This window comes from Bradysia coprophila (assembly GCF_014529535.1).
Source record: "Bradysia coprophila strain Holo2 chromosome X unlocalized genomic scaffold, BU_Bcop_v1 contig_20, whole genome shotgun sequence".
NCBI lineage: Eukaryota > Metazoa > Arthropoda > Insecta > Diptera > Sciaridae > Bradysia > Bradysia coprophila.
This window is the reverse complement of record NW_023503307.1, coordinates 5574651-5596476: the sequence shown is the minus strand read 5'-3', so window position 1 is coordinate 5596476 and position 21826 is coordinate 5574651. Positions and strand designations below refer to the sequence as shown.

The 21826-nt window shown below is 34.8% G+C and overlaps 1 protein-coding gene across 2 annotated transcripts in view; it reads left to right on the top strand.

The window, feature by feature from the left end:
* Positions 1-20573, top strand: part of LOC119068959 (runt-related transcription factor 3) — a 31119-nt gene extending 10546 nt beyond the window's left edge. The window contains exons 2-5 of one of the 2 annotated variants that reach the window (XM_037172828.1): positions 9048-9161; positions 14464-14565; positions 16714-16923; positions 17003-20573. In XM_037172828.1, coding sequence (XP_037028723.1) covers positions 9048-9161; positions 14464-14565; positions 16714-16923; positions 17003-17694 — 1118 coding nt within the window. In that variant the 3' untranslated portion in view covers positions 17695-20573. Of the gene's footprint in view, positions 1-9047; positions 9162-14448; positions 14566-16713; positions 16924-17002 lie in introns of both variants that reach the window. The other variant, XM_037172827.1, reaches the window with a different exon arrangement.
* The last annotated feature ends 1253 nt before the right edge of the window (positions 20574-21826 follow it).

Sequence of the window (21826 nt, the reverse complement as noted above, 5' to 3'; positions counted from 1 at the left end):
AGATACTCGTTTATCTCGACTCAAATATAAAATGCAAAAAAAAACTACCAAAAACCAGCGCTTTATATTGAAAATAGAAAAATAAACTCCATGCACGCCATACCAAATAAAACGAACTCAAACCATAAAAGCTTTTGCGGCATGGGAGCTGATGATGAGCTTGTATACACATTGAAAAACCCTCATGGGATTTTAGTTAAACTTCCCATACATAGCATTGTGAATCGCGTGTGTGGAACATTGAAAATGAGTGAATACAACAAACGCAACACAGTTATAAAGTCCATATTACACTCTCTTTCCACGGTATAGGTACTTTTTTTCGGGGTAGATTCTGAATTTGAAGCTTATATTATAATCACATTTGGCTATGTGTGTAATATGTGAAATGTTGTAATGCACACAATTTTTTTTTATATATGGAAATAGATGTGGAAAAGCTTTCGTTGAGCCATCGTTGACTAGTGTGTGGTGTCCCCGTTGTTATCGGTCTGTGGGCATTTTGGTAGGCATGGATTGTGTGATACCTCAAACCAAAAAATAAAGAATGAGCGCATGGTTATACTGTTAGTAAAAATTTGGTTAAACCAATGAATTTTTATTGTTTTATTTTGTTGTTAGCTTTGTTTCGCTTAATGAAATTTTCAATTATGAGCTTTTCAGTATACATATGAACGTATGCTGTACGTTGAATTAGTAATAATGATAAAAGGAAAGCTTCGGCTTTTTTAATGGAATATTACGGGCTTGTGTAGTAGTAGGTCTATTTCACAACATACGTCTACACTGTTAAGATATTTGGAGCGTTTCGAATGTTTACAAAGTACATGAAGGCATGCAATTTGCACAATAAAGCGAAAAAGAAACGTTTGAATTTTTCAGACTTTCACGGCGAGAATATCGTTATCTAGATAAAAGAGTGCATGGTAGAGGTGTCCGAAATTGTATGGAAAAATTAAAGTGCCAAAATGTTTGGGGCGCAGGGCAGAAAATCATTCTATACGGTCCCCTGATAAAAGTGTCTATGGGACCGACTCGATCCGAATCGATTTAGGGGTCGCTCAAGGCCGAAGTATTTGAAAAATAGCCAAATTCACATGTAAACCAGGTTTTTAGAAAAAAAATTATTCTTATTATTCTTATTATCCTTCTTGTTCCTAAAAAAACATTTTTGATATCGAGTGCAAAGTGCTTTATTAGTAACACTCGGAGTAGATCAGGTATCTGTTGATGTGAAACTGAAATTCAAGGCAACCCGAAAAAATCTGGAGCTCATCTGATCAGTTTCACCTGAATTTCTATTGATTTTCAGGTAAATTCAGGCCAAGTAAAAATTCAGTTTTAATCAGATTAAAATAATTTGAGCTTCAGTTTTTAAGTCAACCTGACCTGTTTCAAACGTTATTAATACGAGATATCTGCAGTAATTTGCATAAGGAACACTCAACGGTAATTTTTTTTTTTTTAGAAATATTAAGTTTCATAAGAAACTAATTGATCAAAAATGCCAATATATAATTTGCAAAAGAAACTTTTCTTGCAAATAATTTTCATAAAATGAAAGCAAAATAAAATGAACGACTCTGGTTTTTGACAATTGAATTTCAATTGTCAAAAACCAGACTCGATCATTTTATTTTGCTTTCACCTTAGGAAACATTTTGGATAAATTTTCACATAAAGGTAGTTTCTCATGCGAATTATTTATTGTCATTTTTCGAGAAATAGTTTTTTATGCGTTTTCGATCAGAGAAAATTGGTCACTTGTTTCTTATGCAATTTTTCTCGATTTTTATAAAGAACCAACTCGCCGAGAAATGACCACAAATAATACGCATAAGAAACACTTTTTTCTTATGCAAATTACAACAGATATGTTATTGTCAAACGAGGCCGCCGGCACCGAGTTTCATACAAAGACTGACGATTTTGCACATTATGATGCTGAGTTGTATAGATTATTATTAAACACAACATGGCGAGTAATTGCATAATTTTAACGTTTAACGTTTCGTGCAAAATATTTCATCCATTAAGGACGGTTACGAATTTTGTCTTTGACGCAGATGGCGAATTACGCCCTCACGCAACGAAATGCCATGTATGCTACGTTCCCTGATATTTAACGAAAATTATTAACAGTGAAACGAGTATAAGATACGAACTACATTACGTATTTCGTACGATTTGCAAGTATTGAAATGGAAACGTTAATGCGGGATGTTCTCTGCGTTTTTCCCTTAATCTGCTACTTCTATTGTTTGATCAAAATTTATGAGTTTAATTAGTTACGACATTCTTCTATAAATTGATTTTTCTATGTATATTTGTCGAGTTAGTCACATGTGTTAATGATATCGAAATGGTCGGTTTTGAAGCCTTCATTTAACCGTATACAGTGCGAAAAAATAAACAAGTTACATTTTCAACGAATACAATCCAATTGAAGTTGTTCATTCTTCTTGATGCGATAGACATGTTGATGTTATAATACCTGCACATACGTAAATGTCGTAACATTGGTAATGCATGTGGATTGAATAAAGAGAACCGGATTTTAATTTTAACTTCTTAATTTTCCTAGCCTGTAGTTATTATCAATGAAGCCATATAAATCAGCGATGATAGAAATACTTACACAATTACTATAACAAACTCATCGATCGAAAGTAGAAAGCCGCAAAATTATTTTTACTGGAAAATGGAAAAAATCTAACAATAAATCCGGTGCATCATAATAGACATACACATATAGGATGTACAAAGCAAAGAGCGCAATTCGTTTCAAAAACTGATACACTTTTCAAGTTAAATTGTATCGTATAATGAGGCAAAGTTGATATATCGACTATATTATGTATGCATGTATATCATCATACGCAGCAACACTCACAATTGGGATGATGATAGATAATGATCAATACAATTTCATTTCAACATGAATGGTTTTTCCTGTATAGAAAATCGGAAAATAATGTTATTTTGTTGTAGCAATGTTGGAAATGTGTGTATACAAATATTTAATACAATGGAAAATTCAACGCAGTCGTCCATATATATATATGCTCCCCGACCAACATAACTAACGCTGAAAATCACAAAATACGAAATTATTGTATAATCGAATTGAAAATTAGTTGTGAGTGCACATTTTCCGAAGTACATAATTTACATCCTTTCGACTGCATTGTATGCAATGGAAAATTGCATTTATACATATAGGACATGCATTCATAGAAAATAGTGCGCATAATATTTTGTGTGTAGAGGATGGTAAAAAAAAGAGCAAAAAAAAATTTTTTTTACAAAAAATTGAACTCTATACCAGTTTTTGAATTGCGGTTTTTCATGTTGGGGTTTTTTTGTGGCTACAGAAGCAACAAAAAATTTAAATAAAATAAAAATCAAATTTGCTTCACCCAATGCCAACAAATGAACCAAATTTTAGAAAAAAAATAATAATTTTTAACTGCCATTTATAAGCAGACATTTGAATATGACCTGACCATGGGTCGGCAGTGCATGGACACGGTGCATGGAGATGCAATTCTCGTTGAGCAATAACACATCCCGTCTATGCCTACATACATATGTAATCAACAGCGAATGAATTCAAAAACATTTTTTTCCCTGTTATATCTATAAATGTATGCTGATGGTGGAGCATACAGTGTGCAGATTTACCCTGCCTCTATAACATATATTTATATATAGATATGAGTCATGTACATATATACGAATACAGATAAAAGCCGGAATGTTTCATAGGTACAGAATCGCACCAAAGAGTCGTTATGGATTGCATATAATTTATTCGTATCGTGGAACGGGTTTTTGAAATTGGTGGACGGTAAAAGCTTTTGTACGGTTGTTTTTGGTCTACCGCTTCAGCTTGTTATTGTCCAAATTATGTTGTTTTGCAAATATTCATGCATTTCAGTGGAAGTGTAAACTGAAACTGAATTTAAAAAAAAAGTTTTTGAAAATTTATGTGTGTCACGTATGGCGCGATACGTAGATGTGTGTGGTGGAAAATGGTGTCGGTGTGTTTTTGTTTTCATTTTCTATTATATTATACATGTTCAAAGTGGAGGGCATCTCTACTTTATGCGAATTTAATTAATGGAAAACCGACTGGAGAAATTCCTAAGTACCACTAACGGTCCGTTTTTGCCGCCTTTGCTTATTTAACATTTTTCCTGGTGCAAACTATAAATCAAAAGTTTCAAACGGAAAACATGTAACGGAATACGAAAAACATGAGGGGTGAAAATTTTCAATTGCAGGAATTAATATAAATGAGTTGCCCTACAACATTATGTATTGGATCCTCTCAACTCTCTCGCTCCCCACACACTCGGAATTTCGTACTACATTTCTAATACGGTTTTCGCTGCATATGACTATTTGTGATAGATGGGCAAAATGGAATGAAAATCAAATGAATATATGTAAATCGACCAAGTATACAGTTTTGCAATGTGTTTTTTTTTGCCTCTGCTGTATAAATGTGAGGGAGATTTTAATGGGAACACCAAAACATTCTTCAACTTGGTAAACAATATTATTAGATGTTTACGCTTCCTTTTTCCGCATAAATAATACTTGGATGCTTGGGCATATATGAAAGACCGAAATTAATGAAAATACACCACTGCCAACACTTCAATTTTTGATTGAATCAAATATGTATAGACTTCAATTTATGGATATATTGACAACTGTTAAATGTTCTGTCATATTGAGCAGATTCGTACTATATTGATTGCCATAATTCTTCACGATTCTTCATTACTTAGGCCTTTGTTTTTCAAAATTTTTAATTAACGTCTAACTGTATGCTAAATATACGAGGCCCCAGCTTTTTGATGGGTCAAGTCCCTTGCCTGGCTGATTTTCTCAATATGGTATTGCTTTCTCATAAATTGCTCATGCGTACGTCCTATTGTCTGTTACAAGACGCTGAAAAGATGGCGTATGTATTGCTATTGAAAAAATGAAATTAGTGTGAGTTACGGCCCTCGCTTCGCATGAGATTTTTTTATCCAAAGAACTACAGTTAAATCAGGTAAAAAATACTTTTTACGATCTCATTTGAAGCTTTTGGTCATGCATTTTTAATCACAGTGAACCTTTTATGACAAACATTTTCGATTGATTTCAACCGTAAGACCCTGACTTTCAGTCAAGTGAATAAGATCTGTGACGTTGTACGTATATTTATAGTTACAATGGAACGATATACTCATCATATATACTTATACACACAGATAGCTATAATCTTTCGAAGACGAAGAAATATGAGAAATGTGATGGTAATTACGTATAAGCATAAGTTATATCGTGCGGCATGTCAGTAACGTGTGTCTCTTAATTTCATATGCTTTATTGCTAGGTAACCAAAGTAAATATTTATTAAGATCCCCTATCTGAATGGAAAGGATTAAATTTTAATTTTATACTCATGGTGTATCTCCTTCATGTAATGTAATCATGATCGAGTACAGCCACTTAGTTTGGAATATATATTTATAAATTAGTCTTTTGTCATTTTGTTTGATGTAGCTCAGGTGCAATGAATGACTGAATGAATAAGCAAGTGAAATAAAAGAGTGGAATGTTTGAAAATAAATATACCTCAGCAAAGTTTAACGACAAGAGTGTCTTAATTTACTTGAACAAGAAGATTCTTTTCTTCAGTGAATGGATAGAAATCGTAGAGATCTGTGAAGATGAAAAGATTAAGTATGTGAGAATGAGCATGTGAACGACTATAAATTACACCATACCGTCATATGTATACTTATAATGCTCAATAAGACGATTGTAAAATGAATAATTTTGTTTAAAATAAATGAATTTTTGAGCTAATTTCTCGAGTACTACGTTAACGTAGTAACGCGATAATTGCGCGAAACATATTAAATGCCTGACATTTCTTTAAGCATTATCTCTAATAATAGCCAAATAGAATACTATTTTGTATAAAAACTCTTTTGATCAGAGCGATCTGAAAGCCGAAATTTTGCGCGTGCGAAATTTGTGAATGGTTCCATGCTGTTTGTGCTGTTGTCGATAAAAGTGGAATACATCGTATGGGAATAAATGGAAGACTCGTCTTCGTATCATCGACGAGCTAGGTCTAATTTCCTAACGAGCCTAATGACACGAAAATTCCAAGTTGCAACGGAGTTAAAAGTTTGAAGATCTCCTTAATGCGTGACCTTGAATTTTCGCACAAAGATGATCTCAGAAAGATCACTTTCTGCCAAATCAACGCACTCCAATCATGAGTGGTACTCTAAATGGGGTACTGAAACTTGACAATGTGTTACACAACTGTTCAACACTGAAAAAACAATTGAATGCAAAATAGTACTCTCTTTGACAGTTGCCGACTATGATTACTTTTGCTTGAAGTTCGTTGGTCAAATCAACCTGTTTGAAAACCGGAAACTCCGAGAGTCAATTTTTACAAATTTTTAGAATTTGAGATTTGAAAAAAGTTCATAATATTAGAGAAATGTAAGCCAATTACCCTAACGGTCAAAATTTTAAAGAAACATTAGCTCAATTCCCGTCCGAATTTATCGACGCTGACAAATTAATCTCTCACAAACTTTTTCTTGATAAACCCTTTGCAGCCTTGACGCAGTCTGTAGAAGAGCTAAATATATCAACCGTCAAATCCAGCTATTTATTATCGTTACTCATTCTGGCCTTTTAACAATTTCCGTGCAATTAAAACAAATACTATTATATCGTGACACAGCGCATCCCTTTTCCACATTCGACATGTGAAATTAGGTCTTAACCATATTTGTTCGGTTAATTGCAAAAACCCATGAAACACACCCATAACCGAGCTTTAAACGATAATAAATTTCAATTTTCGTGTCATTGTGGCATATAAGTTTTCCTTTCGTGTGTGTTTTCTTTTCCCGTTTTCTTTCTTTTCTTTTATTAAATGCCTGTACTTAAATTTAGATTTCATGAATAAATAACAACGCAATGTATTAAAGTGTTACAAAAACAAACATATCCCTCTTGATGAAACGAAAACGCTATATTCGGAATGTATGTTCATGGTAAATATATATCATGTCAATAATGGTGTGAACGTATTTTTATTTCTCTGCTAAGACTTTTCGACAATGTCAATAAAAAACGATTTTCGTAATCTACCTGGCACAACTCACTTTATACTTGAGGTTTATTCGTTTTTATTAAACTCGTACGAAGAACTGAGGTCTTACGAGTTTATTGTCACGTTTGAACACGACATAGAGTCAATGGAAACCTTTTATGGTTGCTGAAAGATACCAAATAACATAAAAAATCTATGTCTCTCTGCCGACACTCTAACTTGACGAAAATATTGGTAAAATTAATTATTTTTAACGCTCATTTCAGAGGCATATTATAGTTATTTTCCTAACGCATGCTAAAATGCTTTTCTGTGCCTTAGAATCATTATTCGACGTATTTCGTCACTGCACCTACGATCGAAAAGTGATTGCTAAGAAAATCTGAAATTGTTGCAATGTTTTTGTTTTGTTTCTCGTCTCATTATGATCCTTACGGCACGGAAAACGTAGTTCGTGACTCGTGACGAAATCAGAATTTTTTCAGGACACGTCTTAAGCTTGTCATACTCGGCTTCGCCTCGTTAGGACAAGCTTAAGACTAGTCCTGAAAAATTCTACTTTTCGTCACTTGTGACGAAAAATACTATTTTAGCTAATGAGAGGTTTCCAGCTTGAGCCGGTATAAGTTAGGAACAACGTTTTTCCTAAACGCCGTTGGAAATAAGCGACAAAGTCGCGATATTTTAACACTAGTTAGGGAATAGTTATTTATGCAATCGAGGTGCAAAGTACTTTATTAGGCTCTAGATGAGTAATTATGACACGAGGCCGCAGGTTCGATCCGCTCGTTTGATGACATCACATCTAGTGACGAAACCAACCTCTTTTCGCAACTTGTTGCATAAATTACTATTATCCAACCGAGTGAAATATGCGGCATCTAGTGACAATTGAAATCGTGTGCCTAGGAAAGTATTTATCATTCGGTTGCATAAATCACTATTTTGTGTTGGAATTCCATAAAACCTTGTATGTAGAAGCAGCGAAATAAAATGGGCTTGTTTTTGTCACACGATAAATAGTATTTAGGTACGTGATGTGTCGAACATCGGAATCGAGTGACAGTTTTATTTAGACATCTTATTCATAAATTAAGTATTTATTACTTGGGGGCATAAAAAGCCGTTACTTATTGCATACCCCATTCGTACGGGTCTCTCTTTAGGTTTTTTTTTGAAAATATGTTGGAAATGTTGGAAAATAAATTGGAAATGACTTTCCACATATAATATGTGATTGAAGATGTTGCACATACGATGATGAACATGCCGGTATACATGCAAATAATATCCATCAAACACCGAAAATAGTTTATTTAATATTGATGTACCGGTTTACATGTTCGGCAAAAACAAATAGATTGACATAATTTTAACTGAAATTTTACAACTATACAACCCCGTAAACCGTTTGCATCAAATTGCCACGTTTCAACGTTTTCAACCAGGTGAAGAATAACAGCCGAGTAGTATAACACATAAATCGCAAAATAACAAACTGAAAATCCAAAATCAATACCATAAGATCGTTATGCATGAAACAAACCATATAATGATTGATATCATGACAGGTGGAGGGTAGATTTTCGGTTTGTTATAATCACGGTATAGGCAGTAAAGTTGTTTGGTAAAGGTATCGGTTTGATTTGAGGTTATGGGGTGAACCATAGAAAACGGGTGAATCACGCAATATGTTATGATGAAATGCAAAATAATTTAACACTTGCATTTTGTACAGTAGATTGTATAAATGGAATTTTGTGATTTTACCATTTCAGTCTTAAATTGTCTTATTGTTTTGTAGGGTTTCGTTGGTGAAACGCATTTCTCATTCATAATATTAAGCGAAACTCGTTGAATTATAAACGAAAATCATTTTTTTTTTGTCTTTCTATTGCAGGTAAAAGCTTTACATTGACAATAACAGTATCAACAAGTCCTCCGCAAGTGGCGTCGTACAATAAAGCTATTAAAGTAACGGTTGATGGCCCCCGAGAGCCCAGGTCGAAGACAAGTAAGTCACTTATTACAACATGCCCTCTTCCTATTTATACATTGGGAATTTCTAATGCACATAAGTCATCACATTTTCTACGAATATATGCATATCAATGTATCCAGCCAACACTGACGGGTTGAAAACCAAATACCTCACTTGCAGCATTGCTGTATAAAATGATAAATATGTATGTCGGATATCAAACACTTTCAACATAGCATAGTTGAAGACGAGACCCTACTACCGAAAGTTCGAATGTTCTGTAGTGTCTCTTGTTGATTGTCTTGGCATGTATCCTAATTGAGTTTAGTACTGGAGAAACAATCTAATTAATTGAAAAGGTTTTAACGTCCGTTCGGTACGGATCTTGAATAACAAATGAATTGAAAATGTTGCAAAATACGTTGAATGAATTCATGCCCGTTGGCTGGGTCGGTGAATTTCGGAATATATATTTTGAACCATTGTTTGTTATTGAGAGCAAATCAGACAAGGTAAGGCTTCGTCGATTATTATCAAATCAAATTCGTTGTTTTGCCTATTTATCATCGGTTCAGCGAAGTTAATTTACTTTTGTGGTGAAAGAAGTGTTGGTAAAACATCTTTCCGAAGAATTACAGCTAATTAGACGGTTCATTAGACTCGCACGATACGAAGTAAATCGTGAGAGTCTTTATGTTTTGCCCACCATCGTGTAAGTAAGTGAAATAATCGAAAACGGCCTATATCGTAGTGGGCAATTATTATCAGTATGATATTATAAGACGATTGAGCCATGTCCGTCCGTCCGTCCGTCCGTCCGTCCGTCCGTCTGTCCGTCCGTCCGTCCGTCCGTCCGTCCGTCCGTCCGACCGTCCGTCCGACCGTCCGTCCGTCCGTCCGTCCGTCCGTCCGTCTGTCTGTCCGTGTGTCGTAACTTTAGAAAAATATGAAAGGACGGTTGAAGCGACACGCTCAAACTATCCAAACTTTTGATCCCGATCTTTTTGACTCTGCCCATCTACAATTATCACTTGAGTCTGGTATATTGATGAAGGGTGAGCCTTTTCGATCAGACCTCAAAAATTTATAGGTCACAGCGTCTCGCGCAACGACACACATCACTCCATTAAGATTTTTAGTCCCAATCGAATTCACTCTGCCCAACTACCATTCTCACGTATGTCTGATATGTGATAGAGGGTGAGCCTTTTCGATGAGAACTCAAATATTTAAGATGCTTCAACAAAGATGTTCACCGAACGAGCGCTGCGCATAGACTAGTGCTGCTGTAAATTTTTGTAATATTATGTAATAAATTCAATTACGCAATATATGGAAATATTGCGAAATCACATAATGGTGTGATAGTTAAACTATCAATCGTTGACTATCAAATGTCGAACAATGTAGAGGCTAGCGGATCATACATTTTAATCAGTCTATTCATGACGCTCGTCCAGTTAACATCACCGTTAAAACATTCTACCTATCAACCATACCTAGAATTTGACTGTTAACAAATAAAATGTATTTTTGTGTGAATAATTTATTGAGCAACATTTTTGCTTGATTGTTTACATTTAAAATACATAATTAGACTCGCACGATACGAAGTAAATCGTGAGAGTCTATATGTTTTGCCCACCATCGTGTAAGTAAGTGAAATAATCGAAAACGGCCTATATTGTAGTGGGCAATTATTATCAGTATGATATTATAAGACGATTGAGCCATGTCCGTCCGTCCGTCCGTCCGTCCGACCGTCCGTCCGTCCGTCCGTCCGTCCGTCCGACCGTCCGTCCGTCCGTCCGTCCGTCCGACCGTCCGTCCGTCCGACCGTCCGTCCGTCCGTCCGTCTGTCTGTCCGTGTGTCGTAACTTTAAAAAAAATATGAAACGACTGTTGAATCGACACACTCAAACTATCCAAACTTTTGGTCCATCTGCCCATCTACAATTATCACTTGAGTCCGATAAATTGATAGAGGGGTGAGACTTTTTGATCAGAACTCAAAAATTGATAGGTCACAGCTTCTCGCGCAACGACACACATCACTCCATTCAGATTTTTAGTCCCGATCGAATTCACTCTGCCCAACTACCATTCTCACGTATGTCTGATATGTGATAAAGGGTGAGCCTTTTCGATCAGAACTCAAATATTTATATTTGAAAGTTGTCAGTAGTGTTGCTGTAAATTTCTGTAATAAATTCAATTACGCAATATATGGAAATATTGCGAAATCACATAATGGTGTGATAGTTGACATTCAATAGTTGACTATCAAATGTCGAACAATCTAGTAGCTAGCGGATCATACATTTTAATCAGTCAATATATGACGCTCGTCCAGTTAACATCTCCGCCAAAAAATTCTACCTCAACTATCAACTATTGATAGTTGTCTATCAATATTGGATAGGTAGAATGTTTAACGGTGATGTCAACTGGACAAGAGTCACGAATTGACTGATTAAAATGTATGATCCGCTCGTCCAGTTAACATCTCCACTAAAACATTCTTCCTCAACTATTGATAGTCAACTATCAATAGTTGATAGTTGAAAGAGAATGTTTTAGCGGAGATGTTAACTAGGCGAGCGTCAAGACTTGACTGATTAAAATGTATGATCCGCTTGCGCCTACGTTGTTCGACATTTGACTATCAATATTTAACTATTAATAGTAAGTACTCTTCATATTATGTGATTTCACAATTGTACCATTTTCGAAATTTAATTTATGTAATAAGGACTACTGTGATTGTAATAGCAGTTACACTCAACTATACTAAATGTGTGGAAATATTGCGAAAATTGTAGTTTCGGAACGTGCGAGTCTATTGCTAACGCGCCTGCCGCGTCAATCTCCTCTTGTTTACATTTCTTTTGTGCAAAGGTAAACTCAAAAGGTTTTCGCTGATTATTGTCTTCGTATTGTAGAAATTTAAATTTAGTGCTACTTCGGCTAAAGGAATGATAGGTTCCGAGGTTTATTATAATCCAATAACAGAAAGAACGACATTTGCATCTTATTAGAATCATGAATCTGTTACTTCATTTGATTCAAATATCGCTAAGTGGCCGATACAGAATCTTTTACTTCTTTAGGTTAAACTATACTTTTAATCTGTCGATGACAGATGACAGCACAAGGGCATTTCATATGTCTCTTTACTAAAAACAGTAAATTTGACTTATCCCACAGCTCTTTTAGCATGAACATAAGAAATATTCGGAGGCTTATGCAATCAAAATTGGCTTTAGTTTCTTTCGCACAACACGAACACACGCATAATGTTTGAAAATTTTGAAGCTTTTTAAACGTTAGGAAAATGAGTGTTCGTGCTGGAAGCAGTGTTAAGCTTATACCTAAAAAAATTTGTCCTGATTCTTGGTTTGTTGTACGATCACAGACGAGACTTTTTAGGAGGGTGTATTTCATTTAAGCAACGCACTTCAAGCATGTGAAACAGATTTTCATACAATATTCATATTTGACAGCTACCACTACGATCATTCATGCTTGGAGTGCGTTGATTAAAGGCATCCGTTTCTTACACTAATCTTACTCTCCTCCCTCAAGTTCTGTATTTTTTCTATACCTCATATTTTAATTGTATCTTCCTGTGATCTTAGAAAAAAAAATGTCTTTTGTCAACACCATCAAACGGCTACTCAAACATAGCAGTGACTGCAGTTCGGTCTAATCATGACATTGCTGGTCCGAGTTGTTTTTCCTTCTCTCTCTCATCTATGCTAACATATTTTGGTTCTTTGCTTGGATGCCCTACTTTGGCGCATTAAATACAAATGTTTGGTCTAAATATTTTGGTGACATGTTTCGCTGATAGGTGTTGTATGACACTGAATCTGTATTCGGATAAAATTATCTTAGAGTATTTTCAACGTTTAATCTTGTCGTCGTTGTCGCTGACAGCTGACTTAGTTCACTGACTATTATATTGGCGATTGGTCCTCCGTCACCAAATGTAATATTCAAAAAAGATACTCGGTCAAGTGATGATTCTTAACAAACAAGTTAAAACACAATTTCTGTTCCGAAAAGAAACGAAACCGTCGAAACCAATTTATTATTTTAAATAACTTAATTAAGTTCAAAACTTCATTCCAATGAAACTGTTCGTCTATTTTAAGGAACTAAAATTCATTAAAATACCTTTTCGGCGTGAATAATTCATTAATTTCACTTTGTCTCCTAATCAATAACAGAAAGTTTACGACAACTTATATTCCTAAACCCTTATTTTTCCATCGTTCTGAAAACGGATTTGGGGTGTCTATTCACTAAGTCTCACACATTAGACATATAAACATACACATAGCCTCCCCCCTCCCAATATCCATCTCGGTGAACACTCACATCGGATCCATTTTATATATCTATTGCATATACAAGTAAACATAATCGGAAGAATACATTTAATTGTATCTATGCGCTGTAACTTAAGTTGAGCATTTTATGGAGTTCCTAAATCCCAAATTGTATACGACATTATAAAATCGACTTTGTCCTCAAATGCAGTTTTCTCTTCCATTCCCTTAAAACACTACATTAAGGGTGGAATTTTGTAACTAAAGTCTTATAGTGGTGGCTAAAGCAGAAAATGAGAGAAACTGCTGTAGGTTTGGGACGTAAACCACAGATCCGCGACAGCTGTGATGGTCACACTATATTATAGTGAAAATAGCCCAACACGTTTTCAGAGTTGCCACCCAGTTTTAACCCAGACTATGTGTATGTCTTTGGCTCATAGTTATAATGTATTTTATATGCTGCCAAGAATAAAGGAAATAGAGCTTTTCTAACCCCACATTATAATGTTTCTGGTAAGACTATATATAATATTATGTATGATGGCACACAGGACGTATATACCATGCATATTGTGTTGTATATATATATATGCATGGAGAATGGAGCCTTTTGAATGGAGGGAAGGAAAAAGCTGAAGGAAATGTCAGTCAGACTATTAGTTTTTTGTTCTTTTTTCAGATAGTGTATGGAACGTTAAATAGTCTACGTTTATAATTGGGATTAAAACTTAATGGAAGGACTTTAATTACAGACTTCTTTTGTGACAATTTGACAATGAAAAATTATGTGCGACGTCTATTGTCAGAATAGCAGACGATTCAATGTTTATTATCATAGTTCCGGTTTCATTTGTCTCCCTCTTTCTCTCTCTCTCTCTCTCCCTGTCGTATCTTATGCCACAGTAACATCAGTTTGTTTGAAACTAATTAATCATACGAAATTCAAAAATATGGTTCGAGGCAGAAAGTCACAATTACAATAGTGCTATCACTTCTAGGACAGCAGCAACAATTTCATTTTGCCTTCGGCCAACGACCGTTCCATTTTCCAGCCGATCCATTGTCGGGATTTCGAATGCCTCCGATTGGAAACTGTCAAAGTAAGTAGCGCTTTGTTGTAACATTTAAATATTTGAACAAGTTAATGAGCCTTGAGTGTAATATTGCACACGCTGTCAGGTGGCATGTATGCGTAATAAGCATTGCTTATTGTTTAAGGAGAAATGAGGAAAATGAGGAAAACAACAATTGATGAGAATTTCTATTATGACTGATCGCGTGACAAATTTGAACGAATGGCAGGCGTAGTGGAAATTTAACTGCATTTCATGTTTATTAAAGGTTTGAATTGCGGAATTCGCGCGCTTATTTCAGCCAATAGAAATTCTCATCTTGAATAAATTTGTATCACTGAAATTGTCCATGAGTATTTCCATAATTTCGATGCTAAACATTTTTCTAAGCAAAATATTGTTCTACGGTATGCCTCTAAAGCTCACCTATTTTGATAAAGTTCATTCAAAAATAGCAGACAAAAATTTGACTGTGGCCAAATGTAGCTCAATCCTAACATTAAGTAACCGGGTCACTAGAAATTGTATTGCTGTCGACATTTATCGACCAGTTAAATTGACAGAATTCAACGCATTTCAAGCATGAATGGAACTCCAACTAGAGTACTGAAACTGGGCAGTGTATTATACAAATTTTGGCACTGTAAAAAAATATGAAACAAATTTTCATACAAAATATTTGGCAGCTGTCAGTACGCTTGGAGTACGTTGATGAATTTCAAAAATATTAGTCGACGGACCTGGCCATTTAGACGTTTAGGATGGATTGAATTAATATCGTCAATACATCGGATTCTAAAATGGGACATTTCATCTTCGGCATAAGCGATGAACAGTGTGAACAGAAAATTGTCATTTAAATAAGGATTGATACAGTCGGGGTACCTGCCAAAAGAGGTAACTTCCTTAGTTCAAAGGGTATTAAAAACAAAAAGTTGTCAGAACTAAGAGACAGACAGACTAATATTTTGCTTAGAACATGCTTCACCCCGAATCGTCGTCGTTATTGATACAAGATAACTTATCGAACTGACCATTCTCAATTTAAAGAATTTTGCAGAATGAAATGGGATGTTTAATATCACTGCATTTTCTACCGTTCTGTAGGTCTTTCTCTCTCGCGTATGTCTTTTGTGACCGTTCTCTTTAAGTACTAGATCACGTAGATGAAAAAAAAACACTCACGAGTCCATTTAGTCCTAATGTAAATTTTTCTAGGTCAACAACTGGTGGAACAAATAAATGTAATTGTGGAACAGAGTAGTACGGGTGTGAAAGTTTCGTTTTAAATCAATAAACGAAACGGCACTCACACAATAGTATTATAAAGCAGGGCCTCAGAGTATGAAACTTTTTTTTTTAAACGATGCAACAACGGGCAACAATTATGTTAAAACGAAAAGCTTTAAAAAAGTTACCATCATAATCAGTATGATCACTATCATTCACTACATTTCATTACGATCATAAACGTAGCGCGAAGTTAATTTTTCCAACATAACACATACCGCCATCGAGAGAGAATTAAATCAATATTTCAATAAAAATTTTTAATTTAAAAATCCCATACGCAAATGCATATACACATCGTATAAAAAATCATTCATTAAAGTCCATCATTGAAAATATGAAACACCCTCTCCTATCCATTTATTTCACATTAAATCTGCATGGTAATTTGTATAACTTTGCATGCATGCTTATGCTGTGTGTATGATGGGAGAGCCTCATGGAAAGTATGTATTTCACTGTGTATGGTTATATAATCTCTACAGACAACTCATCACAACCAAATTGTACAATGTGTACATGCCTAGATAGCAGGGGTTTTAATATCCGTTGTCCATCGATTCCATTTGATTCTAGTGTTTTTGGTTTTTCAAAGGATTTTTTTATGCTTTTGATTTATAATGGCTCGCCGCCAAGCCAACCATTCATTTTATGTGATTAAAAGGGAAAATTTTGTATAATTTTAAAACATGTTAATATATGTACGGGTTCGTGTGTCCGTATAATGCCAGTATATATGGTTCATATCAATTTACATTGAGTGTTTTGATATGTGGGCTGGTATTAGGTGTTGATGCCACTGCGGCTGCAATAGTAGATTAATGAAACTGAAGAATTTGATCTTTTCATCTGAAAAAACCATTTTTTCCCTTCCATACGTTTTAGATATGAGTCAATTTGGCCTAGGTGGTGCTAATTCGCATTGGGGTTATAGTTCGGCAGGTTATTCGCCATATTTAACAAGTAGTAGTTTAACATCGTGTGCAACTCCTACTGCAGCCCAATTTAACAATCCCGCACTAGGTTTTACTTGCACAACATCCGACCAAAATTCGACTCAAGATTTTACCGGTGGTGGACGGGATTGCGTACCAAGTAAGTAAAGCTGAAAGAGCCACGGAATCAGCGCTTAGAATTTGCAAGCACTTCACTCACATTATCGTTATGTTTAAAGTGCTTCCAGACTCAACAGCAACAGATCTAGACCAACATCTGAGCAATTTAGTTGGTTCAACACCTACGGCGCAAATGACACATCCCTCCCTACTTGCCGGTTCTCAATCGTCGATAACAACGTCCGTGAATGGGACAAGCGGTCTGCATGTTCCACGTTATCTTGGCAATTCGAATTCAGATTATGTCCACACCAGCCAAAATGGGCCTCGTTCACTCAGTGACTCATCGCAAGCCGAATCGCCGGTGCAGGACGATTTACTAACATCAAATACACCAAATCTGGGTGGTTCAGCCAATCAAAATTTTACTGGAATTGTGGTCAATCAATCCCAAAATTCGTACGGCTCAACGTCGGCCAGTTGCAATGGTTCCTTATATCCTGTACTTCCCGCCAGTTTACTTTATTCGCAGTTATATACAGCGGCTAATCAGACGCATGGATTTCATTCGCATTCATTGCAATCGCATGGCCAAAATTCGGTTCACGGCGAGCTACAAAGTGTTATGGAACATATCTCCAGCGGAAGGCAACAGAATCTAATGGCAGGTACGACTGATTTGTCGCATGTCGGTAATTGTGGCAGTAGTGCTAGAAATGAAGAAGCGAGCGCAAACAGACAAGTGGCAATGGCAGGACAGCGACCACCGCATCATAGTGATAATGGGAATTCGGTATGGAGGCCATATTAGAGTAAACATATTTTTTCCCCAAAGCTCTGTATGAATTCTTTGAATTACTAAAGTGTACAATATAATGGCGTACATTCAGTGCTTGTGCCATAATTTTGTTAATTACAGACGATTTTTTCGACACACATACGCTAGCTGTTTGTGTCGGTAAATTCAGTGACAAAATGCACCCATGATGGCCTAGCCACGCCAACATTAATATTATTTGAAGCAAACTTTTTATATGAAGCTATTTAATGATCAACATATAAAAAGTTTGATTCAAATGTCACCCCAACGTGTATAAAATGCATTTAAAGCGAGACCCGTTTCCGTAATGTGTTGTAACTGTAAATGAAGTAAGGATCTCTTATGCCTCGCCTTGGAAGACAACTCTTGCCTGCTTTATTTTGTTAAATTAAAATCTCACAAATTTTAGGTCAACACTTGAAACGACTTAATGTGCACAAAATATTAATTATTTTTCTGCGGTTCTTTAGAAGGACAAAATTCACAAAACATGTGTAACATAAAAGTAAGCTGTTAGCTGCTGTATAGTGTAGTGGTTTAAATCGTTCATAGAAGCACTAGAAGCAGTTGCTTTCCAAAATTGAAGACGATATTTAGTGTGGACACACATGAAGTCATGCAAATATTCATAGCACTTTAGCGCTTCTAGCATTAACAAAGAGAAAAAATTTCATTAAATTTTCTGGAATCTTGGTTTTTTCGAAACTACCTGAAAACTTTCTCGAAAAAAATTCTTAAGAAAATTGAAAAATTTCAAGATTTTTTTTTCAGAAAATAGGCTTTCAATTACATGTCATTATGAATGCCCGACGCACTGAAGTGCTATGTACAATACCCTCATTCAACATAGTATGGGTATTGGTTATGTCACATTGTTTTCTCATTTGAAAAACTCGGTAAACATATCAGCAATTTTACTCAGGCCGTTCTATTACATCATTTGATCTTAGTATTCTCATGAGATTGATTTAAAATCTTTTACTTCATTTTTTCAACATCACCCGCATTAGTCAGCGCTGTTTGTTTATTCCAGAAGTCATTATTAATAACCCATGATAGATGCTCGTTTTTCAACCATACCTAGTTACGTTGGTCCATGAGCCATTATTGGTAAATTTATTTACCGATAATGGACTAAAATTTACCGGATTTATGTTTCGATAAATTCAGTAAATATTCGGTAAATTTCAGTGAATTCGGTAAATAAATTTACCAACAACAGGCTCTGCATCAGATTCACTTATAAAGTGAGCCCTTGCAATTTGCAATGGTCTAATGAATCAATTGTGTGATCCCGAATTGACAATTCTAGTGGAATATTTTTCAATTGAACATTCTAATTGAGTGATAAAAAACATGAATGGAGAATTGTTAACACATACGCAACATTGTGTGGCAGATACATCTAGGGGTTAACGGGCAATATGCTTCTGGTTACTAGCTGACATCTATGTGTATTGTCTTTTTTCTCTAAAAAAAATATTTTGTTTAACGTGAAACCGCTAGTTGTTTTCTATATAAGCTGCTCGATAAGCTGCTGACACAATGAAAATTTGGTAAATTCAGTAATTGTGTTCAAAGGTAGCAAAACAATGTACCGATTGTAGGTAATTAATGTGCAAATTGAAATTATAGTCTCATGTGTGTTTGGTATATTGAGTTGTAGAGAAAATAGCTTTATGAACCAAAATGAAAAAGAAAATGTAGGAGCCACACAAGGTACATAGTTAGGTTGTGTACCAATCGCATTGTACATATTTTTAAGTATTATTAATTCTAAATTAATAAACAAAAGAAGCATGGTGATTATTTCCTCTGATATTAATGTAAATAAAAGGCATTTCAAACCACAAACTAATATAACAAGATGTTTACGTAGTAGAGTAAGTAACATACATATAATATAATAGGTTGGGAGGAGCGTTTGAAGAAGTTTCCACCACCCAAATTTTGTAACATAAAATGTTTGTTAATTATAATTAATTGGATGAATTTTATCCTTAAAACTGACCGCAAATGACGTTTCAGGACTTTCCCTGATCACAATTTGGCTGTCATTTATGGTCATTTTTGTTAAATCAAATTCGAAGGCTAATGCTTTTTAGTTGTGAGCCCATTTCAACGTTTGATAGGCTGAGCGTTAGAATTTCCATTTAAAACATTGGAACCTAGAGCGATCTGTGTCCGCACTATAACAGTAAACTTTTATTTAACATTATAAAGCCTTCTGACTGTAAAAGCCGTGAGGGGTAAAAGTCACAAAACTTTCTCCCGTCTGTTCTTCTCGCTTTTGTCACAGTGTTGCCACAGTATTACTTGTATTTGACATATTAATATTTTCTTTCGCTGCTAGAGAGTGATATGATACATATACTCTAAAGACGTTTGGTATTTTGAGATTCTTTAAACTCATTCGGGATATTTGTCATAAGTAAGTCACTTCCAGGTTGAAAATTGTTGTGATAATGCTTTGTTTTTACTGGCGCAGTCAATGCGAGCAGTCTTTTTTTTAATAAGAAATTCCTTTTTCTCAGCAAATGATCTGGCTGGTGTGAACAACGATTTTTTTAACGACCAGCAAATCTCCTTTTTGGATGAAATACATTAGTAAAACTTTATCCAAATTCCCGTCAGCATTTAACGGAATTTAACTCTATCGTAGCTTCAACATTACTTTTTTGAACCGATAAATTTAACTAACAGGTGCACTGCTGACAATGAATGAGCTATTTTTTTGACAGTTTGCTAGGCCATAGAAAAACTGCAAAATTCAAAACTGACAATGCAACAGTCAAATTTTTTACAGTGAATAATCAAATTAGGCATGTTCGATTGATGAAATATCGACTATTTCCTTAGAATCGATTATCGATATTTTTTAAAAGTCAATATCAATCGAATGTTTTATCGATAATCGATAAACATTGACTGATAATCGGTAAATGTCGACTGATAATCGTTAAATTTCAACTGATAATTCGATTATCAGTCGATATTTATCGATTATCGCTAAGACATATGATTGATATTGTATCGATTATTTGGAAATTTTTTCATCGATTAATGATATTTTTCAGTGAACATGCCTAAATTAGATCAGCTAACCGACATGTTATTGTTTGTGTTAGCGTTATATTAGCTAGTTACTCACTAGGGTGGATCGGTTTTAAAATTTTAAATTTAATCCACAAAGCCCACACGGTGTATACCTTTTTTGAATGCAAAAATCAAACAATAGAGCTATTGATATAATTTGTATATAGTCCCTTACCATCTTACCCATCGCAAATGGTCTCCGAGAAGTGTTTGAAGAATTCCCAACATGCCAAAAATGCTTACTCAAAAATTGCTGTGGCGGCAATAACGCAAAATTTAGAGAAAAAAAAATCTCTTTTCAGAAAAATTATCGGAGGAATCTGTTGGTCCACACAAATTATAACTTACAAGTAGGCGCGTAAAGCTAACTTCCGATTTAACACAAATGCAGGCAGACAGTACCAAACCGTAATTTGGTGCAATAAAAATTAACTAAAAAGTAATAGACTTCGGAAAATTTCCTTAACACTAATATTTCATATCACAAAAATTATGGCGACCTACTCAACAATTGTAAAAAGTAAAAGAAAAAACGGTAATTTTAAGAAAACAAAATTGAAGAAATGTGCAATATTATTTACAGTTACTATACCTTAATTACTTAAGACAAAGGAAGAAAGATTAAAAAAAATTGTCAAAAACCGAATCATTTGATGATTATAGCGAAAAAAAAAACTAACGTTAATTTTACTTATTATTATGAATTATAAAATAGTTCCAATTAAAAGTAAAGTCTCTATTAGCTGAAAGTGTATTAAGTGTAAATATATAAGTGGAAGTTTGTTTAAACGAATACTTTTAAAGTGTAAAAATTAATTTAAATAAAATATAAATGAAAGTGAATCCAATCCGTGTTTTAACAAGGTGTAGTTTGGCGTGGCAGCTATAAGAATCATGACTGTAACAGGCACAAAGTAATTGTTTAAAGTAAGTTAACAGTTAAACTAAAAAATGTAACATTCCATACTTGTTCTACGATTTTCCAGTGTTGAAATAGTTATTTCAAGTAGAGGACTTTATTAGGCTT